This window comes from Myotis myotis, unplaced genomic scaffold (genome assembly GCF_014108235.1).
Source record: "Myotis myotis isolate mMyoMyo1 unplaced genomic scaffold, mMyoMyo1.p scaffold_m19_p_32, whole genome shotgun sequence".
Classification (NCBI taxonomy): domain Eukaryota; kingdom Metazoa; phylum Chordata; class Mammalia; order Chiroptera; family Vespertilionidae; genus Myotis; species Myotis myotis.
The window spans coordinates 2,675,139-2,700,347 of NW_023416338.1; the positions used below are offsets into that span (position 1 = coordinate 2,675,139).

The window sequence follows — 25,209 nt, forward strand, 5'->3', positions numbered from 1 at the left end:
CCCTGAGGCCTCTGTGGATCAGGAAGACCGGGTGCAGGCCCGGTCGCTGACTGACGCTGACCTCAGGCCTGTTTTGCCTTCCCCAGAGGCGGTCACCCGACACACACCAGCCCAGGTGCGGCCTGGGGAACGCCCCCAGCACCAGGCAGAGAACGAAAACCTGGCTAATCCCCAGTTTGGGTTTCAACTACCGCCCAGGAGGGGACAGCTGGCTACTAATCCCAGCCGGCTGGATCCAGCCCAGCCCTCCTTTTGCAACCCGGCCAAACCCGGTTGGAAGCGCGGGGAAGTGTGGCCTATGCAAATGAATGCTAATTAGATGCCTGTTATTAACCTGACACTAACACCTCCCACAGCTCCCTAGCCGCCTGGTGAAAGCTGGGATTTAGCCATCCACGTTCTCTCGGGCCTTGTGTTCACCATCAGCAGCCACTCTGAGCCCCTCAGCGCCTGCACTATAGGCCCTGAGTCTCTGCGCTCAGGTTTTTAAGCCCTTTGCCTTAGCTCCGCATACTTGCGTGCAAGTTCCAAAGCGGCACCTGACTCCTCCTCCCCCAACCTGCACCCCGAGGGCAATGCCCTTCCAGCAAACATTCCACACCCTGAACCTTGGGGGCCCCAGTCCTCCTGGGACTTGAGCATCTTCCTCCCGAGAGCATTTGCCAGGCCAAACCTAGCATCTCCCAAGGGGGTGGGCAGGGGCAGGTGTGCCCTGCCACCCCCCACGCACACACCATGGACCCCTCCCTGGCTCCTGGAGACAGGCGAGAGTTGGAATTGCAGCTCTGGCTATGTAACCTCATTGACCCCTGAATCTCCCCAGCCAGCCCTGGGACCCTGTCCCCCCCGCCCGGCCCAGGCTGCCTCTAGCATGACCCTGGCTGACCCCGTTCATATGCCCCATGGTGCCAGGCGGAAGACACCGAATCTTTTTCAAATGCTGGCCAACAACCCATCAGGACCCAGACACCCACGTAGCCTCATCACACCAAGCCAAACACCCATCAACATGCAAAGTCAGACCACATGACGTCACTCCAGGAGATTTATGACAGGGCCTGCCACCACCGTCTGGTACATTTAGACACAGCCAGGCACAGGGCCTACAGAAAGGTCTCCCCCGGCCCGGGAGGTGAGCGGGATGGCCTGGGCCTGCCCAGGACTCTTGTGGTGGCTTCTAGCACAGCCAGCTCCTCTGCGTGTCTGGCCTCCAGTAGTGTCACCTGCTGTTCCAGCTTTCTTCGTTGCTCTTCCTGCTTCCGTTGGGCTCCTCGGAAGGCCAGAACCAGGGCTCTGGAGGGGTGAGGGAGCTGAGCCAGGATATCGTCCCCCACCCCGCCCAAGATGGGGGCCATGTATTTCCTGACTGGGATCCCATTGTCACTCAGTAGGGGCTGACACAAACCAGGGCCGAGGGAGGGGTAGGATGGGCTGAACGTGCAGCCCACCTTATAGGAGGGAAGCTGAAGCCCATATAGAGCGAGGAATGCTTCTGAGATCACCACGGGCAGGCGGGGACCCACCTGTGAGCCTTACATAAGTCGTTGTTCAGCTTGGCACTCTGAGCACGCCTGGCTCGTCCCTTCTTAGCGACCTGTTCCAGCTCTTCCCGAAGAAACTGCAGCTGCTCCCACAGGCCCAGGGCCCTGGTGCAGGAGTGAGGAGGGAAGGGCTCACAGCCAGAGCCAATCCTGTCTTCCTTCTGCCCACCCACCTGCCCACACTGTTTCCACGGGAGCACACCTGTACACAGGTGCACACCCAGGATACCGCTGCTGTACACAACCCGCCCCTCCCCACGGGCTCTCTCATAGGAACCACCACCACCCTCTCAGGCCAACCATCCCCCAGCCCAGGACCCAGGCACACACCGGGCAAGTGATGCTGACAGTTCCTGAGCTAGGTCCTCCGGGTCCTGCACCTGCCCCACCTGGCCTCCATCAATGCCCCTGCTGCCTCCAGGGACCGCAGGGCCCTGAAGGAAGCAGAGGGGAGGGACGTGACATTGGCCTAGGCCAAGTGTGTGCTGAGTTCGAGCTGGATGTTGATGTCCAGACTGGTAGCGATAGTCCTTTGCCCTCACAGCGCTTCCAGTCTCATGAGATGCCACAGTAAGGGTAAAATTACTCCCTAACAAGGGAAGTAAATAACACGAGACCTCACCTAAAAGGCAGTTCAGAAGGGCTTCCTGAGGGAGGTGATATTTAAACTCAGGCCTTCAGGAGGTCAAGGTCTTAACTAGATAAAGAAGTGACCCCTGTTCCTGGCAGGGGCACAGCAGATACAAAGGCTTAGAGGTGGAAGAGATGATTCAAAGGAGGGTTCTATAAGCCACTGAAGGCTTTAAGCAGAGGGCAGACATGACTGACAAAAAAGGGGCGGGAGGGGAGGATTCCGGGAGGGAGCTAGAACCAAAATTTAGGAAGAGATGCAGCATGGGCTGGGGCTATTGGGTAGAGGGGCGAGGTGAATAGGCATGGGAGATGGGAATGAGGAGGTGCAGGTTTGAAGGGAAGACACTAAGCCCCTGGGGCTGATTGGGCTCCATACCCTCCCAAAAAAGACCCCAAAGTACAAAGTGTGAACTTTAACCTGCAGTTCCCCATTCAACTCATTTCTTCGTGCAGAAATGGAAGCCGAGGCTTGGCCAGAGACAGCCAGCCAGCAGGGTGCTGCTCTCCCTCCTGGGTCCAGCGGAGACGCTCACCTGGCACCAGGCCTCCTCATCTCCGCTGCTCCCGCCACTGCTGCCACCACCGCTGCTGGCGGCCCCACGTGTCTGAAGCTGCGCCCGTTCCCACTGCAGCTGCTCCAGCAGGAGCGTGTGGACCGGGCCCTGGGCTCGAAGGGCCGCCTCCTGCAGCTCCAGACCCCGCTTCTCCCGCCGCACCAGCTGTAGCCGCAGCATCAGGTCCTCCAGGGTCTCCTGAGAAACCAAGGAGAGGGCGAAGCATCTGTGCCGCTAGGGTCAACGTCTGGGGAAACTGAGGCCCCAGGAGGCACCCACTGAGGGCTGGTCAAGCAAGAACTCAAGCCCTCACCGTGACCTGGTGTGGTGAGAAATATCCTCCTCCCACCAGAACTGCAGCTGTAGATATGGCAGTTCAGAGAGGGCAGGTAGTTTCGACAAGGTCAAGTAACAGCTCAGTGGAAGGGTCTGGAGTTTCTCCAAGTCCAGAACCTCAGGTCTCTCCCACCAGGCTAGAGAGCTCAGATGGCGTCTCCTGCCCCATTTATTTTCCATAGGAAGGGCATTTTGGAAAGCCGTATTCCAAGTCTTATGAGGAACTGAATTCCAAAGGACAAACTCCTATTCATCCCTCAAAACTCCAGCCCCGATTCTCCTCCCTCCAGGAAGCCTGCCTCTAGCCCAGCAGAGCTTTTCCTTGCTACTTGGTCACCTAATCACATCCCTCATCCTCACCAGAGGGTTTTGTCCCACCAGGAAAGACCAGCACAGTGACCCCGCCTGTGTGTACCCGTGTGGCCTCCAGGTCCTGCTGGATCCTCCTCTTCTCCAGCCGGGGCAGGGTTGGGCCAGGTTGAGTCTCCAGAATGGCCTGCACCAGGGCTTCTGCATGGGGCAGAGTGGGCATGGGTGCCAAGGTGGGGCCAGGCTCTGGGAGAATCTTCACCAGAGCACGGCGCTCCTGGAGACGCTGGACATAGCCCCGGAGCTGAAGAGCCACCTCCTGGAGTGTGGGCCTATCCACACTGCTGCCCTCAGGGCTATAGAAAACAGAAGAGGGGCCTGTGTCAACACCGGCAGGCACGGTTGTACTAACTTCATGCCAACCCTGGTGGGCTCCATCCTCTTTCATCTCACTGTCCGTGATGGATCCTATGCCATCTGTGGTGGGCACTGTCATACTAACATGATGTGCACTATAATGTAAACCCCAGTGGGTACCGTTATCCATCGAGACAACATGGTGAACACCATCCCACCAACACAACAGACATCACCACTCAGCTTGCCAGCCCTGTTTGGCAGCAGGCCAACCTGACTAAGCACGGTCGTGCCAGTTATAATCAGTGGGCATCGATGTTCATGCCTATCCTGGTGGGTCCTAGATCAACCTCCATGACTGTCAACTACCATGACAAATTTGTTGAGTAGCAACCAGCCAATTCCAGTCAGGTCTCCCCAGGGTCAGCTCTGGGAGCCAGCCCCATTCTCCAATCAGGACCCCATTTACTAGCTTGCCCAGTTCCGGGGGTTCCCAGGAGTACCTTGGCTGGGGGTCCCACAGTGTTTCTCCATCCATGACAGCCTCCTCTTGAGCTAGCAGCCTCTGAGCCTCCTTCTCAGCTGCCTCCACATCATTCCTGGGGACTTCTGCTCCTGAGTCTGCCTCCCGGAGCGTGAGCAGGACTCTGTACACTTCCTCACAGTGCTCACTGTGGGACATTAGTTCTGAGTGCTCTGGAACACTCAGCCCCATCTTTCCGTGTAAGGGGTGTTTTCACCTGCTCCTGGGTCTCTCATATCTCCCTGACCCCCACCCCCAGAGGGCATGCGAACCTCTTCAGCATCCTTGGACTAAAATTGCCTTCAATTAATTTTCATGGTGAGAGAAAGTGCTTTCCTGAAGGGGTCTTGCCTCTCTTTGTGGATCAGGGCCATCCTCTAAATGTACCCATTCTCTTCCCAGCCATTGACATAATGGGAAGGATGCACTGACCTATATTGCAAGGCCAGACGTAGTGCTGTGGCCTCAGCCTCCCACTGGCCTAGCTGCATGCTGAGGCCCTCACACCGGCCCTTGTATCCCTGGAGCACAGCAGACAGCAGACGGTTAAAGCATTTGAGCTTCTCGATGCTTCTGCCTCCAAAGACAGGGAAGAGAAAAAATGAGAGACTTCACAGGGCAGTCAGAACCTTATCGATTTCCATTCTCCTCCCCCACCCTCACCCCCATTTCAGCTCCAGACTCTTGGGTTTATATCCTAGCAAAGCAGGTGCAGGTGCCCTTAAGAGCTCAACATTTGTGTCTCTTACCCCTGGAGCTGCTCCATCTGAGCTTCCACAATGTGCATCTCAGGGGCAAGGGGCCGGTTGGGGAGAGGCCCAAGGATCTGGGCACTGGAATCACTCTGGAGGCGCCGGAGCAAGGGGTGAGACAGGGAGAAGGGATCCTGCCAGCAAGAGGGGACTTGATTCACTCAGATTGGCATCAAGAGCCTAGTACTATGGGTTTAAGCTTTTCCAACCCCAGAAGCTGTTGGATCACATGGCCAGGTTTGGGTCTCACTGCCCCAAACCCTAAGGATCTCAAATAAGTGGTTTTGAGCTTCCTACACTCACCTGAGTGGTCCAGGGTTCCCTGACAGTCCCAGAGCTGCTGGAACTGCTGCCCAAGCCACCCACTTGGCTTTGAGAGGGAGGTGGCAAGGGCTCCAGCCTCAGCAGGGAGTCCTGCAGCTCCTGGACCTGGCGGGGTTATGGGAAATGTCAGGCCTGGGGGCCCCAAATGCCCACCTGTTCTTGGGGCAGTGGCAAGAGCCCCAGATACTCACTGCACCAAATTCCTCACTATAAAAGCTTGGGCGACTTAGCCACCCAAGACTTCTCTTTTTTTAGATGTACAGATAGCCAACAGGTACATGGAAAGGTGCTCAACATCACTAATCATCCGGGAAATGCTCTCAAAACTACAATGAGAATGACCTCACACCTGTTAGATGTCTATTATAAAAAAGACAAGAAATGACCTGGCTGGTGTGGGATGCTGATCTGGATTCCTGGTTGGGGGCATGTAGGAGGCAGTCGATCAATGTTCAGCTCTCACATCAATGTTTCTCTCCCTCTTCCTTCCTCTCTCTCTCTCAAAATCAATAATTTTTTTTTATATTTTATTGATTTTTTACAGAGAGGGAGAGAGATAGAGAGTCAAACATCAATGAGAGAGAAACATCGATCAGCTGCCTCCTGCACACCCCCCCACTGGGGATGTGCCCGAAACCAAGGTACATGCCCTTGACCGGAATCGAACCTGGGACCCTTCAGTCCGCAGGCCGATGCTCTATCCACTGAGCCAAACCAGTTAGGGCAGGGGTCCTCAAACTTTTTAAACAGGGGGTCAGTTCATTGTCCCTCAGACCACTGGAGGGCCGGACTATAGTTTAAAAAAAAACTATGAACAAATTCCTATGCACACTGCACATATCTTATTTTGAAGTTAAAAAACAAAACGGGAACAAATACAATATTTGTATTTGCATGTGGCCCGTGGGCCGTAGTTTGAGGACCCCTGGGTTAGGACATCAATAATTTCTTTAAAAACAAAACAAGAGCCAGCCCTGGCCAGGTAGCCCAATTGATTAAAGTGTCTCAATCCACCAATGTTGAAGGTTTGATCCCCAGTCAGGGCACATACAAGAATCAAACAATGAATGTGTAAATAAGTGTAACAATAAATAGATGTTTCTCTCTATATATTTCTCCCCCCTCTCTAGAATCAATAAAAACTTTTAAAAATTAAAAATAGCTCTGGCCAGTAGTTGGTTAAGCGTTGTCCCGTGCACCAAAGGTTGCAAGGTTGCTGGTTTGATTTCCAGTCAGAGCACATATCCAGGTTGCAGGTTTGATCCCTGGTCGGAATGTGTGCTAAAAGCAACCAATCAATGTCTCTCTCTCTCTCTCTCTCTCTCTCTCTCTCTCTCTCTCTCTCTCTCTCTCTCTTTCTTCCTCTGTCCTTTCCCCTCTCTCTCAAATCAATAAAAACATTTTTTTAAAAGATAAGAAATAATGCCCTGGCTGGTTTGGCTCAGTGGATGGAGCGTTGCCTGTGGACTGAGGGGTCCCGGGTTCGATTCTGGTCGGGGGCACATGCCTGGGTTATGGGCTCAATCCCCAGTGCCAGGGTTTGCGGGAGGCTGCTGTTTGGTGATTCTCATCATTGATGTTTCTATCTCTCTCTTCCTCTCCCTTCCTCTCTGAAATCAATAGAAATATTAAAAAAAAAAAAAAGATAAGAAATAAGTGTTGGTGAGGATGTGGAGAAAAGGGAACCCTGGTGCACTATTGGGATTATAAGCAGTATGAAGGTTCCTCAAAAAAAATTAAGAATTGCCCAGCCAGTGTGACTCAGAGGTTGAACATCGACCCATGAACCAGGAAGTCCGGGTCAGGGCACATGCCTGGGTTGTGGGTTTAATCCCCGGTGTGGGGCATGCAGGAGGCAGCTGAGCAATGATTCTTATCGATGTTTCTGTCTCTCCCCATCTCTTCCTCTCTCTAAAATCAATAAAAATAAATTTTAGTCTGGCCAGCATGGCTCAGTGGTTGAGCATCCACCTAGGAACCAGAAGGTCACAGTTCGATTTCTAGTCAGGGCACATGCCCGGGTTGTGGGCTCGATCCCCAGTGTGGGGCATCCAGGAGGCAGCTAATCAATGATTCTCTCTCATCATTGATGTTTCTACCTTTCCCCCACTCTCCCTTTCTCTCTGAAATCAATTATATAGATAGATAGATAGATAGATAGATAGATAGATAGATAGATAGAATGCTTATTTTAAAAAATGAACAGATAGGCCCTGGCCAAGTAGCTTAGTTGGTTAGTGTCCTCCTGATATGCCAAGGTTGAGGGTTTGATCCCTAGTCAGGACACATACAAGAATCAACCAATTAATTTATAATAATAAAACATAATATGCTAATTAGACTAGACAGCCAAACGACCTTCCGGACAACCTTCTGGACGAAGCTGGGGCTGCGAGGGTCGAGTCCCTTGCACAAATTTCATACATCAGGCCTCTAGTGCATAAATAAGTGGAACAACTAATAGGTGTTTCTCCTTCTCTCTCACATCAATAAATAAAAATTTTTTAAATATATTTCTTTATTGACTTCAGAGAGGAAGGGAGAAGGAGAGAGAGATAGAAACATCAATGATGAGAGAGAATCATTGATTGGCTGCCTCCTGCACACCCCCCACTGGGGAACGAGCCCGAAACCCAGACATGTGCCCTTGGCCAGAATCGAACCTGGGACCCTTCAGTCCGCAGGCTGATGCTCTATCCACTGAGCCAAGCCGGTCAGGGCAATAAATAAAAATTTTAATAAATAAAAAAAAAAACAACAAACAAACTTCTCTTTTCCAGCTGGGGAATGGGCCCCATGCTGTAGGGGAATGGGCCCCACCCTTTGCTCTGGGTTCCCTAAGTCCCAGTCTTGCCAGCTGTAGATGACACCTGCTCCCCGCAACTGCTGTCACCCACATGGCTTTAATCCACACTGAGGAGGCCTCTGGCCTTCATGCCCAAACCTGCCAGCTCCAACTCCAACATCACCCGTAATTTGCTCACTTCCCGCCACCTCTACAACGTCCACCATCTGGTGTCTGGACTCATGCCTCCTCCTGAATCTCCAGGATTTCACCCTTGCTCCCCACATGCAGTTCCTCTCACTACAACCAAGAGGTGACTTGTGGCGGGAACCGGTTTGGCTCAGTGGATAGAGCGTCGGCCTGCGGACTGAAGGGTCCCAGGTTCGATTCCGGTTGGGGGCATGTGCCTGGGTTGCGGGCACATCCCCGGTGGGAGATGTGCAGGAGGCAGCTGATCGATGTTTCTCTCTCATCGATGTTTCTAACTCTCTATCTCTCTCCCTTCCTCTCTGTAAAAAATCAATAAAATATATTTTAAAAAAAATTAAAAAAAAAAAAGAGGTGACTTGTGAACACCTGCGTCAGGTGGCCACCCTCCCCTGCTCAGAGCCCTCCCTGGCTCCCACTTCATTCAGAGCGAAAACTCAAATCCTTTCTACAACCCACAGGGCTTTGCAGGAGCCGCCTGTCACCTCCCTGCTCTCATCTCCTCCCACAACCTCCACACTGGCCTTCTCACTGTTCCTCAAACTTGCCCCTCACACTCCCACTTCAGGGCCTTTGCATATGCTCTTCCCTCTGCCTGGCATGGCCACTGACCAGATCTTTGCATGGCTCCTCCCTCACCCCCACCTGGTCCTTATTCAAGTGTCACCTCCTACCTCAGGGGTGGGGAACTTCATTTGGTCTGGCCCTGCCAAGGCATTAGGGGTGAGTTAATTAAATGTTTGACCAGATAGCAGGTTAATTTTTAAGTTGATAATTCTGTATGGCCTGTGAATGATGTCATAAATATCCAAATGGCCCTTGGCAGAGAAAAGGTTCCACACTCCTATTCTAAGTAATCGCCTTAATTAAGATCGCAAGGGACCTGCCCTAGCTGGTCTGGCTCAGTGGATAGAGCGTCGGCCTGCAGACTGATGGGTCCCAGGTTCGATTCTGGTCAAGGGCACATGCCTGAGTTGCGGACTTGATCCCCAGTAGGGGGTGTGCAGGAAGGCAGCCAATCAATGATTCTCTCTCATCATTAATGTTTCTATCTCTCTCTCCCTCTCCCTTCCTCTTTGAAATCAATAAAAAATATATATACATATATTAACTAAAATTTAAGAAAAGGTTGCAAGGGACCTGTGTCTTTGGGGGCTCAGCAGTCAACGCTGCATAAGTTTTTCCGATGAATCAATGATTGAGCATCTCCTATGCCAGGCTGCCTCCTTCCTCAGACATTGAGCCCTGGGAGGCAGGGATGCCCACTCACCTCTCTCTGCAGCGTCTCCTTCTCTCCCTGGAGGGCCTCCAGGGAGGCCTGCATGTGGATTAGCTCGTCCTCACGGCTGCCCAGGGCCAAACGTAGCCAGGCGTTCCTTTCTGCCAGGTGGGCCACCTCCCGCTGGCAGCCCCCTGCCCCCTCCAGCTCCAGGCAGGGCCTTGGTTCCCCCTGGATTCTGCCCTCCATCTCCACTGGCCCAGGACAGCTTAGGGGCTGGCAGCGCCAGGCGGCAGCTGCAGCCTCCAGTGAGCTCAGAGCATGCTGGAGAGTCTGAAACACGTCGGGGGCCCCAGGTGCAGAGAGGACAGCTTCCTCAGCCTCTGGGGCATGGTGGGCTTCTTCTGCAGGCTCATGGGGCCCATCGAGGGCTGGGGCCAGCCCCCTGCTAGAGTCCCCATCAGCCTCTTTGTCAGTTCTGTGAAGCGAGCAATGGAAGTTTCTGGAAATGGGGATATCTGGGGCGTCTGGCACACAGGGGGTGTGTGTTAACACTGGCAGTGCATTATGCAGGGCCTTAAAAATCAGGCTGCGGCAGGCAATGGGAAGCCATGGTGTGCGTGTGAGCAGGGGTGGTGGTAGGGGACACAAGCAGAGCTCTGGGGAGGAAAGAGCTGGAGTGGGAAACACGGACCAAGCGGACCTTACCTGCTCCTCGGGCCTTGCCCACTCCCCTCTGCCTCAGGGCCCAGCAGCCCAGGCTTGCAGCTTTCCTGAGACGGCACCGGGCCCAGCTCAGAGCTTCCGCTGGCTGCCTCAGCCTCCTCTGAACTCTCAGCCACAGGGTCCAGCTCACCCTGCAAAGGACCATCAGGGCTCTGAGCTCCCAGCAAGGGGGCCCGCTGAGCTGGCTGTGGCAGGGAGCAGGGACACTTACAGGTGGAGCATGTCTCCCTCGCCGGCTTCGGGGCCGTGAGGCCCGGGCGCTCATTGCTGTCCACAGATCAGTGTCTTCTGAAACCCCTCCCTTGTCCCCCCCTAAAACCACAGCCTGATCTCAGCTCTTGCCTTTGTTGTCCTGGCAGATAACAGCCTCGATTTCCCCTTCTGTGAAATGGGCATTGATTTCTCCCCTCCAGAAGGAGTCCTGAGTAATCAATGTTGATGTGGCACGTTTCAATGCCTCTGTTGACAGACAGCTCACTTCCTACCAAGGCTGCCCTGACCGCCCCCTTCTCTTCTGCCTCCTTTATTTTTCACTGCCTTGGTGCTCCCCTCCCTCCTCTATCTGGGCCTAGGATGAGGACTTCAAGAGTCCTCTCTTAAAAAAAAAAAGAGTCCTCTCTCCTCCCCAGGGCCCTCCCTAACCAGAGGACCCGATCCTGGGGTTGGGTCACCTCAGCCCACTCCACTTCTCTGTCCCTCCGGGAGCACCTTGTCAGAGGCCTGAGTCCCTGGACACTCTTGGGGTCACTGGCCACTGCCCGCTCAGGCCAGGGCTGCCCAGGCTGGCCTGGGAGGGGCCGGGAAACAGGAAGCCCCCTCCCCTGGTCACATGACTTGTTATTGTTCAGTTTCCTTTTCGAGGACAATGCCTCCCTCCAGTCCCAGCAGGGACATGTGTCCAGCTCCTGAGACGTCTGTCCCTCCTCACCTCAGCCTCCAAGGCCACGGCTCTTCTGCCTCCGAGCCTCCATTTCCTTCTGTGTAAAATGGGGAATAAATATAGCATTTACCTACAGTGCCATGGAGTTTTTTGTTTGTTTTTTTTTTAAGGAGAAGAAAAAAAAAGAAGTTTATTGGAAGCATACGAAAACCCTGCCAGAATCAAGAAAACACTAAATAGCCAGAACTTACAAAGACTAGGAGCTGGCTCTGGCCAGGTAGCTGAGTTGGTTGGAGCATCATCCTGTGCAGCGAAGGGTTGTGGGTTCCATTCCCAGTCAAAACGCACACCTAGATTGCAGGATGGGTACTGGAGGTATGCGATCAGTCTTGCCTGTTTTATTTGCCCAGCACTTGACAAGTGCTCAATATCTTTTTCTTCTTCTTCCTCTTCTTAAAGGATACCTTTCAGCATTTCATATAATACTGGTTTGGTGGTGATGAACTCCTTTAGCTTTTCCTTATCTGTGAAGCTCTTTATCTGACCTTCAATTCTGAATGATAGCTTTGCTGGGTAAAGTAATCTTGGTTGTAGGTTCTTGGTATTCATTACTTTGAATATTTCTTGCCATTCCCTTCTGGCCTGCAAAGTTTCTGTTGAGAAATCAGCTGCAGTCGTATGGGTACTCTCTTGCTGCTTTTAAGATTCTCTTTGTCTTTTGTTCTTGGCATTTTAATTATGATGTGTCTTGGTGTGGTCCTCTTTGGATTCCTTCTGTTTGGGGTTCTCTGTGCTTCCTGGACCTGTAAGTCTATTTCTTTCACCAGGTAGGGGAAGTTTTCTGTCGTTATTTCTTCAAATAAGTTTTCAATATCTTGGCTCTCTCTCTTCTTGTGTCATGGAGTTGTTTTTTTTTTTTTTATTGCTTAAAGTATTACAAAGGGTATTACATATGTGTCCATTTTGTCCCCCCGCCCTAGACAGTCCCCTAACCTCCCCTATCCCCCAGTGTCTTATGTCCACTGGTTATGCTTCTATGCATGCATACAAGTCCTTTAGTTGATCTCTTACCCCCTACCTCCTGCCCCGCAACCCTCCCCGGCCTTCCTGCTGCAGTTTGACAATCTGTTTGAGGCAGCTCTGCCTCTGTATCTATTATTGTTCAAAAGTTTACAATGGTCTCTATTATCCATGAATGAGTGAGATCATGTGTGTCATGGAGTTTTAACAAGCAATTTGCGTGTGGCCAGGCAACATCAGGGAAATGAATCACAACACTCTTTTTTTTTTTTTTTTTTAATTTCAGAGAGGAAGGGAGAGGGAGAGAGAGAGCAGCATCAGTGATGAAAAAGAATCTGATCAGCTGCCTCCTCCGCGCTCCCTACTGGGGATGGAGCCTGCAACCCGGGCATGTGCCCTGACTGGGAATGGAACCATGGCCTCCTAGTTCGTAGGTCAATGCTCAACCACTGAGCCACACCGGCCGGGTGCAACATGCACTCCTTGTGCTCTATCACCAGTCCATGTCTGCTTCCTCTGCCAGCTGCTGTTTCTCCTACAAAATGCTCAATTCCTCAGAGCTACATGGTTTTTACATCCTGCCCACTTTCCTGCATCCACCTGTAATGGGCTTTCTTGTCTTCACCCATAATTACAGTCCACGCCTCTCTTGTCCCACCTTGAGGCCAGCCCAGCCCCCCACCCCTGTCCACTCCCTTCCCCACCCAGGCCCCAGAGACAGAGATCTGATTATTCACTTCCCTTGCTCACACTCTCTCCTTGGCTCCTTAAATGCCCTTAACTCTTCAACCTGGCATTCAAAGCCCTTCAAAATTATACGTGTGCCCTGACCAGTTTGGCTCAGTGGATAGAACATCGGCCTGCGGACTCAAGGGTCCTGGGTTCGATTCTGGTCGAGGGAATTTCTGGCTCTCTATCCCTCTCCCTTCCTCTCTGTAAAAAATCAATAAAATATTTTTTAAAAATTGCACGTGCTGCTTGCACCCATGTAGGCTCCATGCTATAACCATGATGGCCCCCTCCACAAACAGCGGAAGGTTCTCCGCTCTCTCAAACCCCCAGGCCTTTGGCCATGCTGTAACCTCGGCCTGAAACACCCTGTCCTTCCTTCCGCAGTTGGATTAAATGTACAGAGACTGGAGTAGCCTGAATCCTCCCAGTCCCACTGACAGATGCTAGGAGGTTGGATCTTCCTGCTTATGGAGAGAGAGCAATTGTACTTCTCTGACTTGGGTACCCGGGGAAATTGACATCCTCGCTCTTTTTTTTTTTTTTTTAATTTTGGTAACCTTTAATACAGTTAGTTTCTCTTTTATGTTTTAAATATATTTCTTTATTGATTTCAGAGAGGAAGGGAAAGGGAGAGAGAGAGAAATATCAATGATGAGGGAGAATCATTGATCAGCTGCCTCCTGCACGCCCCCTACTGGGGATCGAGCCCTCAACCCAGGCATGTGACCTTTTGCAGGCGGACGCTCTATCCACCGAGCCAAACCAGCCAGGGCACAGATACATTCTTTTTTTTTAAAAAAAAAAAAAAATTTTATTGATTTTTTACAGAGAGGAAGGGAGAGGGACAGAGAGTCAGAAACATCGATGAGAGAGAAACATCGACCAGCCGCCTCCTGCACATCTCGCAACCAAGGTACATGCCCTTGACCGGAATCAAACCTGGGACCCTTCAGTCCGCAGGCTGATGCTCTATCCACTGAGCCAAACCGGTCTGGCAACACAGATACATTCTTGACAATGAAGTCCACGTTGTCCTCAGGAAGAGTTTCACTCAATACTTCATGGTTCATTTCAACACTTTAATTTACTTCCGTTGTAACACTGACTGGAGCAAAGGTGACCACCAGGCCAGGCTGGAGAATGCTAGCCTCTGCTCAGCCCACAGGGACAGCACCGGCATTACGGATTTTGGAGCCATCCTGGAGGGGCAGGCACAAGGGCTTGTCCGTTAGATGAGTTGGTGGCAAGATGCAATGCAGCTTCAAGCACGATTCCCCTGGTGTTGCCATCTTTACCGGTGACTTTCCAGCCCTTGAACCAAGGCATGTCAGTACCTGGCTCCAGCATGTTGTCACCATTCCAACCAGAAATTGGTACCACGGCTACAGGTTCAGGGTTGTAGCTAATTTTCTTAATGTAGGTGCTCACTTCATTTGCTATTTCCTTGTATCTCTTCTGGCTGTAGGATGGCTCAGTGGAATCCATTTTGTTAACACCAACAATTACTTGTTTCACATCCAATGTGTAAGCCAGAAGGGCATGCTCACAGGTTTGCCCATTCGTGGAGTTATCAGCTTAAAATTCACTAACACCAGCAGCAATAATCAGAACAGCATAGTCAGCCTGAGATGTGCCTGTAATCATGTTTTATTTATTTATTTATTTATTTATTTATTTATTTATTTATTTATTTATTTATTTTTAACATATATTTTATTGATTTTTTACAGAGAGGGAGAGGGATAGAGCATTAGAAAGATTGATGAGAGAGAAACATTGATCAGCTGCCTCCTGCACAACCCCTACCGGGGATGTGCCCGCAACCAGGGTACATGCCCTGGACCAGGATTGAACCTGGGACCCTTCAGTCCGCAGGCCGACGCTCTATCCACTGAGCCAAACCGGTTAGGGCCATGTTTTTTTAAATACATATTTTTATGCCGAAACCGGTTCGGCTCAGTGGATAGAGCGTCGGCCTGTGGACTGGGGGGTCCCGGGTTCGATTCCGGCCAAGGGCATGTGCCTGGGTTGCGGGCGCGTCCCCGGTGGGGGATGTGCAGGGGGCAGCTGATCGATGTTTCTGACTCTCTTATCTCTCTCCCTTCCTCTCTGTAAAAAATCAATAAAATATATTAAAAAATATATATATATATATTTTTATTTATTTCAGAGAGGAAGGGAGAGGGAAGATAAGAAATGTCAATGATGCCTCCTGCATGCCCCCTACTGGGGATCGAGCAACAACCCGGGCATGGGCCCTTGAGCAGAATCAAATCCGGGACCTTTCGATCCACAGGCTGATGCTCTATCCACTGAGCCAAACCGGCTGGGGCATGTAATTATGTTTTTTATAAAGTCTCCGTGTCCTGGGGCATCAATGATGGTCACATAATACTAACTGGTCTCAATTTTCACAGGGAGGTGTCAATGGTGATACCACACTCAGGTTCAGCTTTTAGTTTATTTAGCCAAGACCCAGGCATACTTGAAGGGGCCCTTTCCCATCTCAGTAGCTTCCTCACATGTTTGGTATTTCTTTTGCCCATCCCACCACATTTGTAGATCAGATGACCAGTAGTGGTAGACTTGCCAGAATCTGCGTGTCCAACGATAATGATGCTGATGTGAGTCTTTTCCTTTCCCATGTTGGCTTACATTTAGCCATGGCTTTCCTGACACCTGTGTTCTGGTGGCAAACCCTTTGCAGAAAAGTCAGAGTAGATTTTAAATAGTTTTGGGGATAAGGGAAGAAGTGTGCACGGAAAAGGAAGGGTGGTTTGAAATAGTTCCGGCTTATTTTTTAATTTTTTTAAATTGAACTTATTGGAATCACGTTGGTTAATAAAATTATATAGGTTTCAGGTGTACAATTCTATAACACATCATCTCTATATTGTATTGTGTGTTCACCACAAGTCAGCCTTCTTAGTATTTTTTTCTTTAAATATATTTTATTGATTTTTTTACAGAGAGGAAGGGAGAGGGATAGAGAGTTAGAAACACCGATGAGAGAGAAATATTGATCAGCTGCCTCCTGCACACACCCTACTGGGGATGTGCCTGCAACCAAGGTACATGCCCTTGACCGGAATCAAACCTGGGACCCTTGAGTCCGCAGGCTGACGCTCCATCCACTGAGCCAAACCGTTAGGGCAGTATTTTTTATTTTTGCAAATATATATAAAATAAGCATTAAGTAATTGGGAGGGGCCTTGGGCCTGCGCCACGCCCACCTCAGGCCGCAAAAACCCGCCCTTCGCCCACACATCAGCCGCGCCTGTTCTAAATCCCGCCCCCCAAATAAATAAATAAATTCCGCCCAATCCTGTCCCACGCAGCCTTTTACACTGCAGCTAGGCCCTCTCCATCCCGCTGAGCCTGGGCCACGAAAGCCCACTGTCCTCGGCTCATCCCAGCCTATGCCTAGAACGGCCGAACAGCGTAGTCTGATTCCGCCGAAATAAAAACTCCGCCTCATTTAGCTTTTACCCAATCAGATTCAAGATCCCGCCCTACGTATCCCTTCGCCACCTACCAAACCTCACCCCTAGCGAAGCACCAGCCTATCAGCTTCCGAGACTCTTCAGCCTGGGCCAGGTCACCGTTCCACGCGCCCCGCGGGCCGCCGGACTACATTTCCCAGGAGGCGCCGCGGCCGCGCCGCACCACGTCCGGCTGCGAAGATGGCGGCTTCCTAGCGAGTCGGCAGCCCAGTCGGAGGGAGGCTGAGGCTACGGTGAGCAGAGGCGGGTGTTGAAAGCGTGTGGGGCTCGTCCCTCGAGGCGTCGCTCCCGTCGCCCTCGGGACCTAGCCCCCTGCCTCCTTGGAAGCTTCCGTTCCCAGCTCTGGTTTCTCCCGCAGCCTAGCCTCCACCCCTCTTGTACAGCTAGTTCCTTGGAGGTTGCGGGGCTGCGGGGCGCTCGGAGACCATCCCGGGCAGCCCGCGCCCATTGCCCAGACAGGCAGGCTGTCCCACTGGCGTCCTGTCTTTCCTCAAAGGGACCTGTGGCACCCAGATCCCCGCCCCTCGCTTCTGCAGACACCCCCATGTACAGACACCCCCTCGGCAGCCCAGCGTCCACGGGGGAGAATCCCAGAGGTTATGATTCCTTTATTTACCAAGACATTTTCAGTTGCAGGTTACAGAAAACCCAACTCAATCTATCTGAAGCAAGAAAGGGGAATTAGTGGCGTATAGACTGGCTCCAGGTGCTCAGAACTCTGCCCGCTGTTCTCTGGGTGAGCATCACTCCGGCCGGCTCTTTCCTCTCTTGGAGGCTAACGAGGCTCCTAGCAACTCTCTCCTTGTAGCTCCCAAGCTCTGCAACTCCAAGGAGCCCCTCTCCCCTAATGGCAGCGTTGTAAGTCTCAGAGCTGCCCCTCGCTGGCCTGTATTGGGCCATGTCCCCATTCCTGAGCCATTCACAGTAGCCCGTTGTGTTCACTGGCTTTGTAGTTGTTTTCACTATAGAAGTGAGCATGGAGGCTGTTACCTTAAGTTAGAGTGGATGCTTGGCTGATAAGTGTAAAGGCACCCATTCTACAGATGAGGAAACTGAGGCCCTGAGAGAAGTGACTCATCGTCGGTAAGCAGCAAGTGCCCTATCCTTCTGGGTAACCACATGTTTCTGAAATTCCTAAGGGCAGAATTCTGGCTTCCCCCATCCCTGCTTCATCCAGCCACTCAGGAGCCATGGAGATGGCAGAGCCCAGCAGCCCCACCGAGGAAGAAGAGGAGGAGGAGGAGGAAGAGCAGTCAGTGGAGCCAAGGCCCCGTACACGCTCCAACCCTGAGGGGGCTGAGGACCGGGCACTGGGGGCCCAGACCAGTGTGGGAAGCCGAAGTGAGGGTGAGGGCGAGGCGGCCAGTGCGGATGATGGGACCTCGAACGCTCTGGGAGCTGGCCCCAAGCCCTGGCAGGTGCCCCCACCAGCCCCTGAGGTCCAGGTGCGGACACCAAGGGTCAACTGTCCAGAGAAGGTGGTAAGTGGGAATTTGGCCGTAAGCTCTGAGGCTTTGGGGAACCTTGGGCTGACATTCTCGCCTTTTGGGATTTACTCTGCAAACAGCCCTTTTGTATTAGTTTCCTGGGGCTGCCGCAACAAATTATAGTGAGCTGGGGGCTGAAAAAACAAATTTATTCTCGTGACAGTCCTGGAAACCAGAAGCCTGAAATCAAGATGGTGGCAGGGACCCCATTTTCTCCGGAGGCTCTAGGGGAGGGTCTTTCCTTACTCGTTCAGCTTTGGGGGGCTCCAGGCATCCTTGGCTGTGGCTGATCACTCCCATCTCTGTATGTTTTCCCATGGCCCTCCCCTCTCTGTCTTTGTGTCTCCTCTCCTGTCTGTCATAAGAATACTTGTCACCGGATCAGATGATCTTCTTTCAATTTCTTTATTTTAATTACATCATCAAGGTCTCTAATTCTAAGTAAAGTCACATCTGAGGTTCTAGGCAAACATCTTCTGGGGGCCACAGTTCAACCCACTATACCCTTATTTCCTTGTTTCTGTGTCATGTATTCTCTTGTTTGCTTACTCACTTATTAACCTGGACTCCTAGTCCAGCGCTCTTTCCCCTGAGCCACCCACTTCCACAGTGGATAGCTTGGCTGGGAACTGGGGGTCTTCTTACCACCTTTCAGACGGGTCTGCTTAAAGAGGGCCAGGCCTGTGGGGGCTGGTGTTAACATCCAGGCACCAGGGGCGGCCAGTCACAGTGCCTTCACCACCCTCCACCTTCATTGCAGATCATCTGCCTGGACCTGTCGGAGGAAATGTCACTGCCAAAATTGGAGTCATTCAACGGGTGAGAGGGACATTTGAGGGCTTGAATGTGTAGCTACAACTTGGAGGGGCCCAGCCTGAAAAACACAGGGCTCTCTCCCTCAGACTCACACCATTGCGGTCTGTCTCAGGGCCTGGCGGTATCAGAGCATAGCGACAGTAACTGGTAATGGTACAGCGGTGGCCCCTCAGGCTCTGTTCCAAGCATGTGAGAGGTATCAAGCAACCAGTCAATGTGTCTGTGGCACATCAGTGTTTTTCTCCCTCCTCTCTCTCCCCTCCTCCCCACTCCCTTCCACTCTCTAAAATCAATGTCATAGCAGTGACTTGGAAACTCAGAGAAGCAAAGTAACTTGCCTAAGACCATAGCAAGTAGGTGGAGCAAGAATTCAGACTCATGCTTAGCTGACCCCAAAGCCCTTGCCCTGAGCAGGCAGGGCTCTGTGGGGTTGAGCCTGGAGAGGGTCTGAGACGCTCTGGGAGATACTGAAGACAAGCATGTCCCCCCCCACACACTGTGACGTGGGCCAGGGCCTCCTTGTAGGGCTGGTGGAAGGTTCCCCAGGATGCACAGGTGAGGGGATATGCCTCGCCCCCAGGCCTGGCTCTCCTTAACACCCCCCTCGTTCTCTGTCCCTCTCCAGCTCCAAAACCAACGCTCTCAATGTCTCCCAGAAGATGATTGAGATGTTTGTGCGGACAAAACACAAGATTGACAAAAGCCATGAGTTTGCACTGGTGGTGGTGAACGATGACACCGCCTGGGTGAGGCTGGGGCACCCTGGGGTCCCCTGGGGGTAGGGATGAGGCTGGGTGCTCTGGGACTGCCTGGGGGCAGAGAGCACTTTGCTGAGGACTGTGTTTCCCCACAGCTGTCTGGACTGACCTCCGACCCCCGTGAGCTCTGCAGCTGCCTCTACGACCTAGAGACGGCCTCCTGCTCCAACTTCAGTATCCTTCCAGGCAGAGGCACCTCAGGGGGCAGGGGGCGGCGTGGGAGGCTGGCCTGTCTTGTACCCAGAACCCAGGAAGCCTGAGCTTGGAGGGAGCCAGCTTACATTGGATCAGGTCCAGATCTCAGCTCTGCTGCAGCAGGCTTGGGCCAGTCACCTCTCTGGCTTTCAGTTTCTTTCGAGCCTTGCCCAGTGTGCTCAGTGGTTAGAGTGTCGGCCTGCACACTAGAGGGTTGTGGGTTAGATTCCAGTCAAGAGCATGTACCTGGGTTGCAGTTCCGATCCCCACCCCTGGTCAGGGCACACATGGGAAGCAACCAATCGATGTGTCTGTGGCACGTCAATGTTTTTCTCCCCACCCACCCCCCTCCTCATCCCCCCTCCCTTCCACTCTCTAAAATCAAAAATATCCTCACTTCTTGGGTGAGGTTTTTAAAAAGAAAGAGAGCCCTAGCCAGTTTGGCTCAGTGGATAGAGCATCAGCCTGTAGACCAAGGGGTCCTGGGTTTGATTCCAGTCAAGGGCGAGTACCTTGGTTGCAGGCTCCTCCCCGGCGGGGCCCTGGTCACGGCAAGTGCAGGAGGCAACCAATCAATGTGTTTCTCTCACACTGATGTTTCTCTCTGTCTCCCTCTCTCTTCCACTCTCTCTAAAATCAATGGAAAAATATCCTCGGGTGAGGATTAACAAGAAAAGAGTTTATTTGAGCCAAACTGATGACATTGCCAGGAAGCAAAACCTCAAAGCTCCCCAGGCTCTCAGTTTCTTCATCTGTAAAATGGGAGGCAGGCTACCTCTTACCCCATGGGTCCCTGTTGAGGTAAAGTCGTAACACAGAAGCAAAAGCAGCTGATTTGGACTCTGGATGTCAAAACTGTGCCCACAGGGGGAGCACTCCATGCAGGGCCAATGATACATTTGGTGCCATTTGCTCAAAAAATGCCAATATGTGACTGAAAAGTCACAGTCACCACTATATCACATTTTTTAAAAAATACATGTTTTTATTGATTTCAGAGAGGAAGGGAAAGGGAGAGAGGTAGAAACATCAATGATGAGAGAGAATCATTGATTGGCTGCCTCCTGCATGCCCCCTACTGGGGATTGAGCCTGCAACCTGGGCATGTGCCTTGACTGGAACCGAACCCGGGACCTTCAGTCTGTAGGCCGTCACTCTGTCCACTAAGCCAAACCAGCTAGGGCACTACATCACATTTTATGCTAATTTGAACATGAAAGGCTCACATGCAGCTCAAAACTTAGATAAAATATCATCCCTGTGAGTTAGAAAACGTGTGAGAGTTGGGAGGAAGGGAACAGGAACACCCGTAGCTCTTCGTAAGGAGTGTGGCCCTGGCCTGAGAGAAAGGGGAATTTTGAATCACCAATGGTCTTCGGGCATCCGATGTCAGCCCCCTCGTCTGTGATCTCTGCTGAGGGAAACAGGCTCAGGCCATGGGGCTGCGATCACACACAGGTTTCCTGCACAGAGGGACCTGGCCCCAGATTCTGAGGCACCTGGGGTCCTTTGGCATCAGGATGAGGGAAGTCATGCACCCTTCCCACCTGTGCTCTGCCGCCTGTGTTCTTAGCATCCCACCAGATATGGAAGGTCTCTTCAGCCTCATGTAAGTCCTTCCTTCCCCGTATCTCACCCTCTGTATTAGTCCTATGGTGGCCCATGGCCCTCCACACCATTGTTTTAGCCCAGGAGGCTGCATGCTCTTCCTATAAAAAGCCAGATAGTAAATGTGTTTGGCTTTGCAGATCATAACAACTGACTCTGCCTTAGGAATCCAAAGGCAACCACAAACTCTATGGACACAGTGGGCGTGGCCATCTCTCTATATAAAAGCCTAAGCAACTGGTGGACAGGCCAGTAGCTATAATGCACACTGACCACCAGGGGGCAGACTCTTAACGCAGGAGCTGCTGAGCTGCGTGACTTGGCAGCTGTGGTTCTCGGGTGATGCACCCTGAACCAGAGAGGAAGCAGCCCAGTTCTGGGATGTGTCATCCGAGACCCGCCCTCGCAATCCGGAACCTGTTGGGGGATGTCGGAGAGCCGGTTTCGGCCTGATCCCCACAGGCCAGGTCAAGGGACCCCACCGGTGCACGGCCTCTAGTGTGTCAATAAGATTTTATTGATAAGCACTGAATTTCATGTCATTTCCACATGTCATGAAATATTAATTTGATTTTCCCCCCTCCAGGTATTTAAAAATATAAACCCATTCTTAGTTTGTGGGCCCTACTATTCTAATCTCCAGTTTCACCAACCCCTGATGCTGGGCACAGAGCTTGTGTTGCCTTTAATTAACTTGGTACAAACATCTCAGCAAATTTTGCAAGTGAACCCATGAGGTAAATTCACAGTAGAGGACATACTTGATTAAGGGGGGATTATTTTGCTAGACATTGCCAAAGTACTGCCTCAGAAATTAACCATTTATTTCCCCTGGCACCAGGACTGATCATGCTGCTGAAGGCTCTGCTTGTGTGATAGTGCTTTTCTTTGAGCCTTTTTTTCATTCATTTTAAAGCCGTTTGGCATTCCTGTAGTGATTTGTCTATTTGTCCCCTTTACCGGTTTTTCTATGAGGAAGTTGGCTTTTTTCCTGTGAAGGACCAGATTTGCTTTTTACATAGGAAGGACCTTGCCCTCTGCCTAGTGCCATCTGCTCATGAGATCCAGTTGTGGCCAAGTAGGGAAATGTGTCTTGATTTAGATAAAAAATTAAGTCCCTTCCTAAGAGTTCCTGGCCTGGTGGGGCAGGGCCAACTCCATATGATAGGGGACACTCAGGGTGGGCGGAGCAGGCCTCAGCTTTGGGTTTAGCAAAACAGAAGAGGTCAGGCAGAGGGTAAGGCTGGGGAGGTGCTCTGGGCAGAGAGAACTGCATGTGGGAAGGCTTAAAGACAGCAGTAAACTGGGGAGGGGACAGGGGGGCCTCTGCATGCCCAGCAAGGAGCTGGCTCTCCAAAGGTGATAAAGGGAGGGACCCCCAGAGTTGTTCTCATCTGTCCCCTTACTGTGCAGTCAACAGAAGACGGAGCTGCCAGTCACGGAGAATGTGCAGACGATCCCACCCCCATATGTGGTCCGTACCATCCTTGTCTACAGCCGTCCACCCTGCCAGCCCCAGTTCTCCCTGACTGAGCCCATGAAGGTGACTGAGGCCTGGGAGAGGGTGGTGAGACACTAGGAGGGATTTCCTGAACACAGGACTGGGGCACCTGCTGGCAGGCTCCCAGAGTCTGAGGCAGACGCTGGGGAATTGTCATGGGGCGCAGGGTGACTGAGTCTCAAAGGCTGGCGTTCTTCACCTGCAGAAAATGTTCCAGTGCCCATATTTCTTCTTTGATGTTGTTTACATCCACAATGGCACCGACGAGAAGGAGGAGGAGATGAGCTGGAAGGTGAGGCCGTGGCAGGTGTGGGCGGCAGGTGGGTGTAGATGGGACGTCTTAGAACCCATCTACCCTGGGTCTCAGGGATCCCAACTTCTGGCTCCTGGTCATTCGGTCATTTGACAACCATTTCCACGTGGTCTGCTGGGAGCTCAGGGGGCCTGTTGGGACAGGGGCCAGCTTCTCTCTCCCTGCTTTTGCCTTGGCTGTGCCCTCTTCTTGGAGCACCCTTCCCTCCCTGCCTACCCAGACTCTGCTGGTCATTCACCTCCCAGCCCTGAACTAGCTGTGGGGCTTTAAGTAGTCCACTTACCTCTCTGAGCCTCAGTTTACCCAGCTGAACAGGGTGGGTTGAGGCCAGCTCCTACTCATACCTCAATATTTAAACCAAAAGTGTCTACTGAGGGAAGCCTTCCCTGCCCCTCAAGGAAGATCAGCATGGGGACGGGGGTGGGGGGGTAGTTCACTAGCCCCCCTTGGAGCCTCCAACTGACTCCAGTCTGGAGGCTCCAAGGCTGAGACCTGTTGGTGTCCCTAACACGGGGCGGGGAGCAGGGAGTGTTTGCTGAAGGCAGGAATGTTTTCTGCCTGGAAGACTCTTCACCCTTCAGAACCTACCCCTGGTGCCTCCTCTGGGAAACCCTCCCAGGGCAAGGAAGGCCTGGCAGGGAGCCCTTGCTTGAAGAGCCCCTCCCTGGCCCCACAGGACATGTTTGCCTTCATGGGCAGCCTGGATACCAAGGGCACCAGCTACAAGTATGAGGTGGCACTGGCCGGGCCAGCCCTGGAGCTGCACAACTGTATGGCTAAGCTGCTGGCTCACCCGTTGCAACGGCCCTGCCAGAGCCATGCCTCCTACAGCCTGCTGGAGGAGGAGGAGGAAGCCACTGAGGTTGAGGCCACTGTCTGAACCTTCCCTGTGCGTCCAACCTGGTACCATGAAACCCTTTGCCTAGAGTGCTGGTTCTGGGACCCCTGGGGGACTTCAAGGAAGCACTTGGTTACTTCAGAGCCCTGGAAGGAAACCCGTTATTCCAGGAAGCAACCCAGGACTGTGGACACCCACGATTCCCAGTCCATATTTCAGTCCCCAGTTTGCCAATTGTAATGTGTTCTTCCCTGTGTGATTTTTGTCACCAAAATAAAACCTGAGAAATCTCTAACTGAGGTCCACACCAGTCGCCTTGTGTTAATTAGGATCTTGGTTGAAGGTGACAGAAAACCCACCCAATGAACAGCAAGGGGAATTGCTTGGTTCTGGCGTATAAGCCGAGGTGCAGCTTCAGGCTTGCCTACATCCAGCTGTTCAGACATTGCCGGGGGGCGGAAAAATACCTACCAAAAGGGGCTCCTGGGGGCTAATTGGTCTCATGTTAAAAAACAGAAGAAGCCCAGGAACCTTTGCCTCTCACACAAACCCAGCTTCAGAGAGAAGAACTACCTGCCTTCTGCACTGAAATGCCTGCCTGCCAGCATTGTATTCTGTTGGGTGAGCCAATTCATATAAAGGAATTCCTGGAATCATATTTCAACCAACAGGATGGAGATAACCTCTTTGTCCAATCGGAGCTGAGGAACTATAGTCTCTGTTAGCATCTTTAAAAAATATATAAATATATATTTTTTTATTGATTTCAGAGAGGGAGAAATAGAAACATCAATGATGAGAATCACTAATTGGCTGCCTCCTGCATGCCCCACACTGGGGATCGAGCCCACAACCCAGGCATATGCCTTGATGGAGAATTGAACTGTGACCTCCTGGTTCTTAGCTCTGTTAGCATCTTTGATGAATCAGAATGGCTCCACTCCTTAGTGCTTTTTGGGCCAATCAAACTGATGGTTTGGGGTACTAATTTGCATGAGAACAGGCTAATTAAGGGTCAGGGGCTGGGGCTTCCCTATGTAAGTTCCATTATGGCTGGGCAATGCTTGTTCCTTTTCCACCAAAGACTGATTCCTTGGCTGGAGCTGAAACAATTTGCCAGAGGGCTGTGTTGTTCTATTTTGAGGTGTTTGCTCTGAATAAAGTATCTTCTTTCACTGCACCCTACATTGGGGATTTCTGTTGGCATTGACTTGGCACCATGACGATTGGTTGACAGTTGTGACCACTGCCCAACCCCCCTCCTGCTGGCCTTGCCTGGGTCATGGGCCAGA

At 52.0% G+C, this 25,209-nt stretch overlaps 2 protein-coding genes across 11 annotated transcripts; one reads left to right on the top strand and one right to left on the bottom strand.

Annotated features, from left to right (window-relative positions):
• Positions 1–1,042: 1,042 nt before the first annotated feature.
• On the bottom strand, positions 1,043–11,001 carry USHBP1 (USH1 protein network component harmonin binding protein 1). 5 transcript variants are annotated; one of them, XM_036302688.1, is made up of 12 exons: positions 10,478–11,001; positions 10,249–10,397; positions 9,592–10,018; positions 5,309–5,434; positions 5,003–5,139; positions 4,686–4,826; positions 4,234–4,401; positions 3,480–3,729; positions 2,708–2,926; positions 1,872–1,930; positions 1,524–1,646; positions 1,043–1,293 (listed from the first exon to the last, which is right to left on the bottom strand). In XM_036302688.1, exons 1-12 carry the CDS (start codon positions 10,529–10,531, stop codon positions 1,104–1,106), a joined length of 2,043 nt encoding a protein of 680 aa, XP_036158581.1. In that variant the 5' UTR covers positions 10,532–11,001; the 3' UTR covers positions 1,043–1,103. The 5 variants fall into 5 exon arrangements, 4 of the variants coding, with proteins under 4 accessions (XP_036158581.1, XP_036158580.1, XP_036158582.1 ...); XM_036302687.1 differs by having other exon boundaries at positions 1,872–1,975; XM_036302690.1 differs by having other exon boundaries at positions 1,154–1,293; positions 1,537–1,646; positions 1,872–1,975.
• Positions 11,002–16,490: 5,489 nt separating this feature from the next.
• Positions 16,491–25,102, top strand: BABAM1 (BRISC and BRCA1 A complex member 1). 6 transcript variants are annotated; one of them, XM_036302674.1, is made up of 10 exons: positions 16,491–16,634; positions 17,032–17,137; positions 17,541–17,882; positions 18,649–18,707; positions 19,330–19,450; positions 19,558–19,636; positions 21,242–21,266; positions 22,679–22,808; positions 22,972–23,058; positions 24,434–25,102. In XM_036302674.1, the coding sequence occupies exons 3-10, from the start codon at positions 17,592–17,594 to the stop codon at positions 24,554–24,556; spliced, it is 915 nt and encodes a 304-aa protein (XP_036158567.1). In that variant the 5' UTR covers positions 16,491–16,634; positions 17,032–17,137; positions 17,541–17,591; the 3' UTR covers positions 24,557–25,102. The 6 variants fall into 6 exon arrangements, with proteins under 6 accessions (XP_036158567.1, XP_036158562.1, XP_036158563.1 ...); XM_036302669.1 differs by lacking the exon at positions 24,434–25,102 and adding an exon at positions 23,756–24,217; XM_036302670.1 differs by lacking the exon at positions 24,434–25,102 and adding an exon at positions 23,756–24,217 and having other exon boundaries at positions 17,546–17,882.
• Positions 25,103–25,209: the final 107 nt, after the last annotated feature.

Bases quoted from the DNA above. Each gene is read 5' to 3' on its own strand.
- USHBP1 (XM_036302687.1), bottom strand. From the start codon at position 10,531: ATGAGCGCCCGGGCCTCACGGCCCCGAAGCCGGCGAGGGAGACATGCT. The intron at 10,019-10,248 runs GTAAGGTCCGCT...CTCGCTTCACAG, and splicing joins GGGCAAGGCCCGAGGAGCAG to AACTGACAAAGAGGCTGATG. The intron at 4,402-4,685 runs GTCAGTGCATCC...AATGTCCCACAG, and splicing joins CGTCTGGCCTTGCAATATAG to TGAGCACTGTGAGGAAGTGT.
- BABAM1 (XM_036302669.1), top strand. From the start codon at position 17,592: ATGGAGATGGCAGAGCCCAGCAGCCCCACCGAGGAAGAAGAGGAGGAG. The intron at 17,883-18,648 runs GTAAGTGGGAAT...CCTTCATTGCAG, and splicing joins TCAACTGTCCAGAGAAGGTG to ATCATCTGCCTGGACCTGTC. The intron at 19,451-19,557 runs GTGAGGCTGGGG...GTTTCCCCACAG, and splicing joins TGAACGATGACACCGCCTGG to CTGTCTGGACTGACCTCCGA.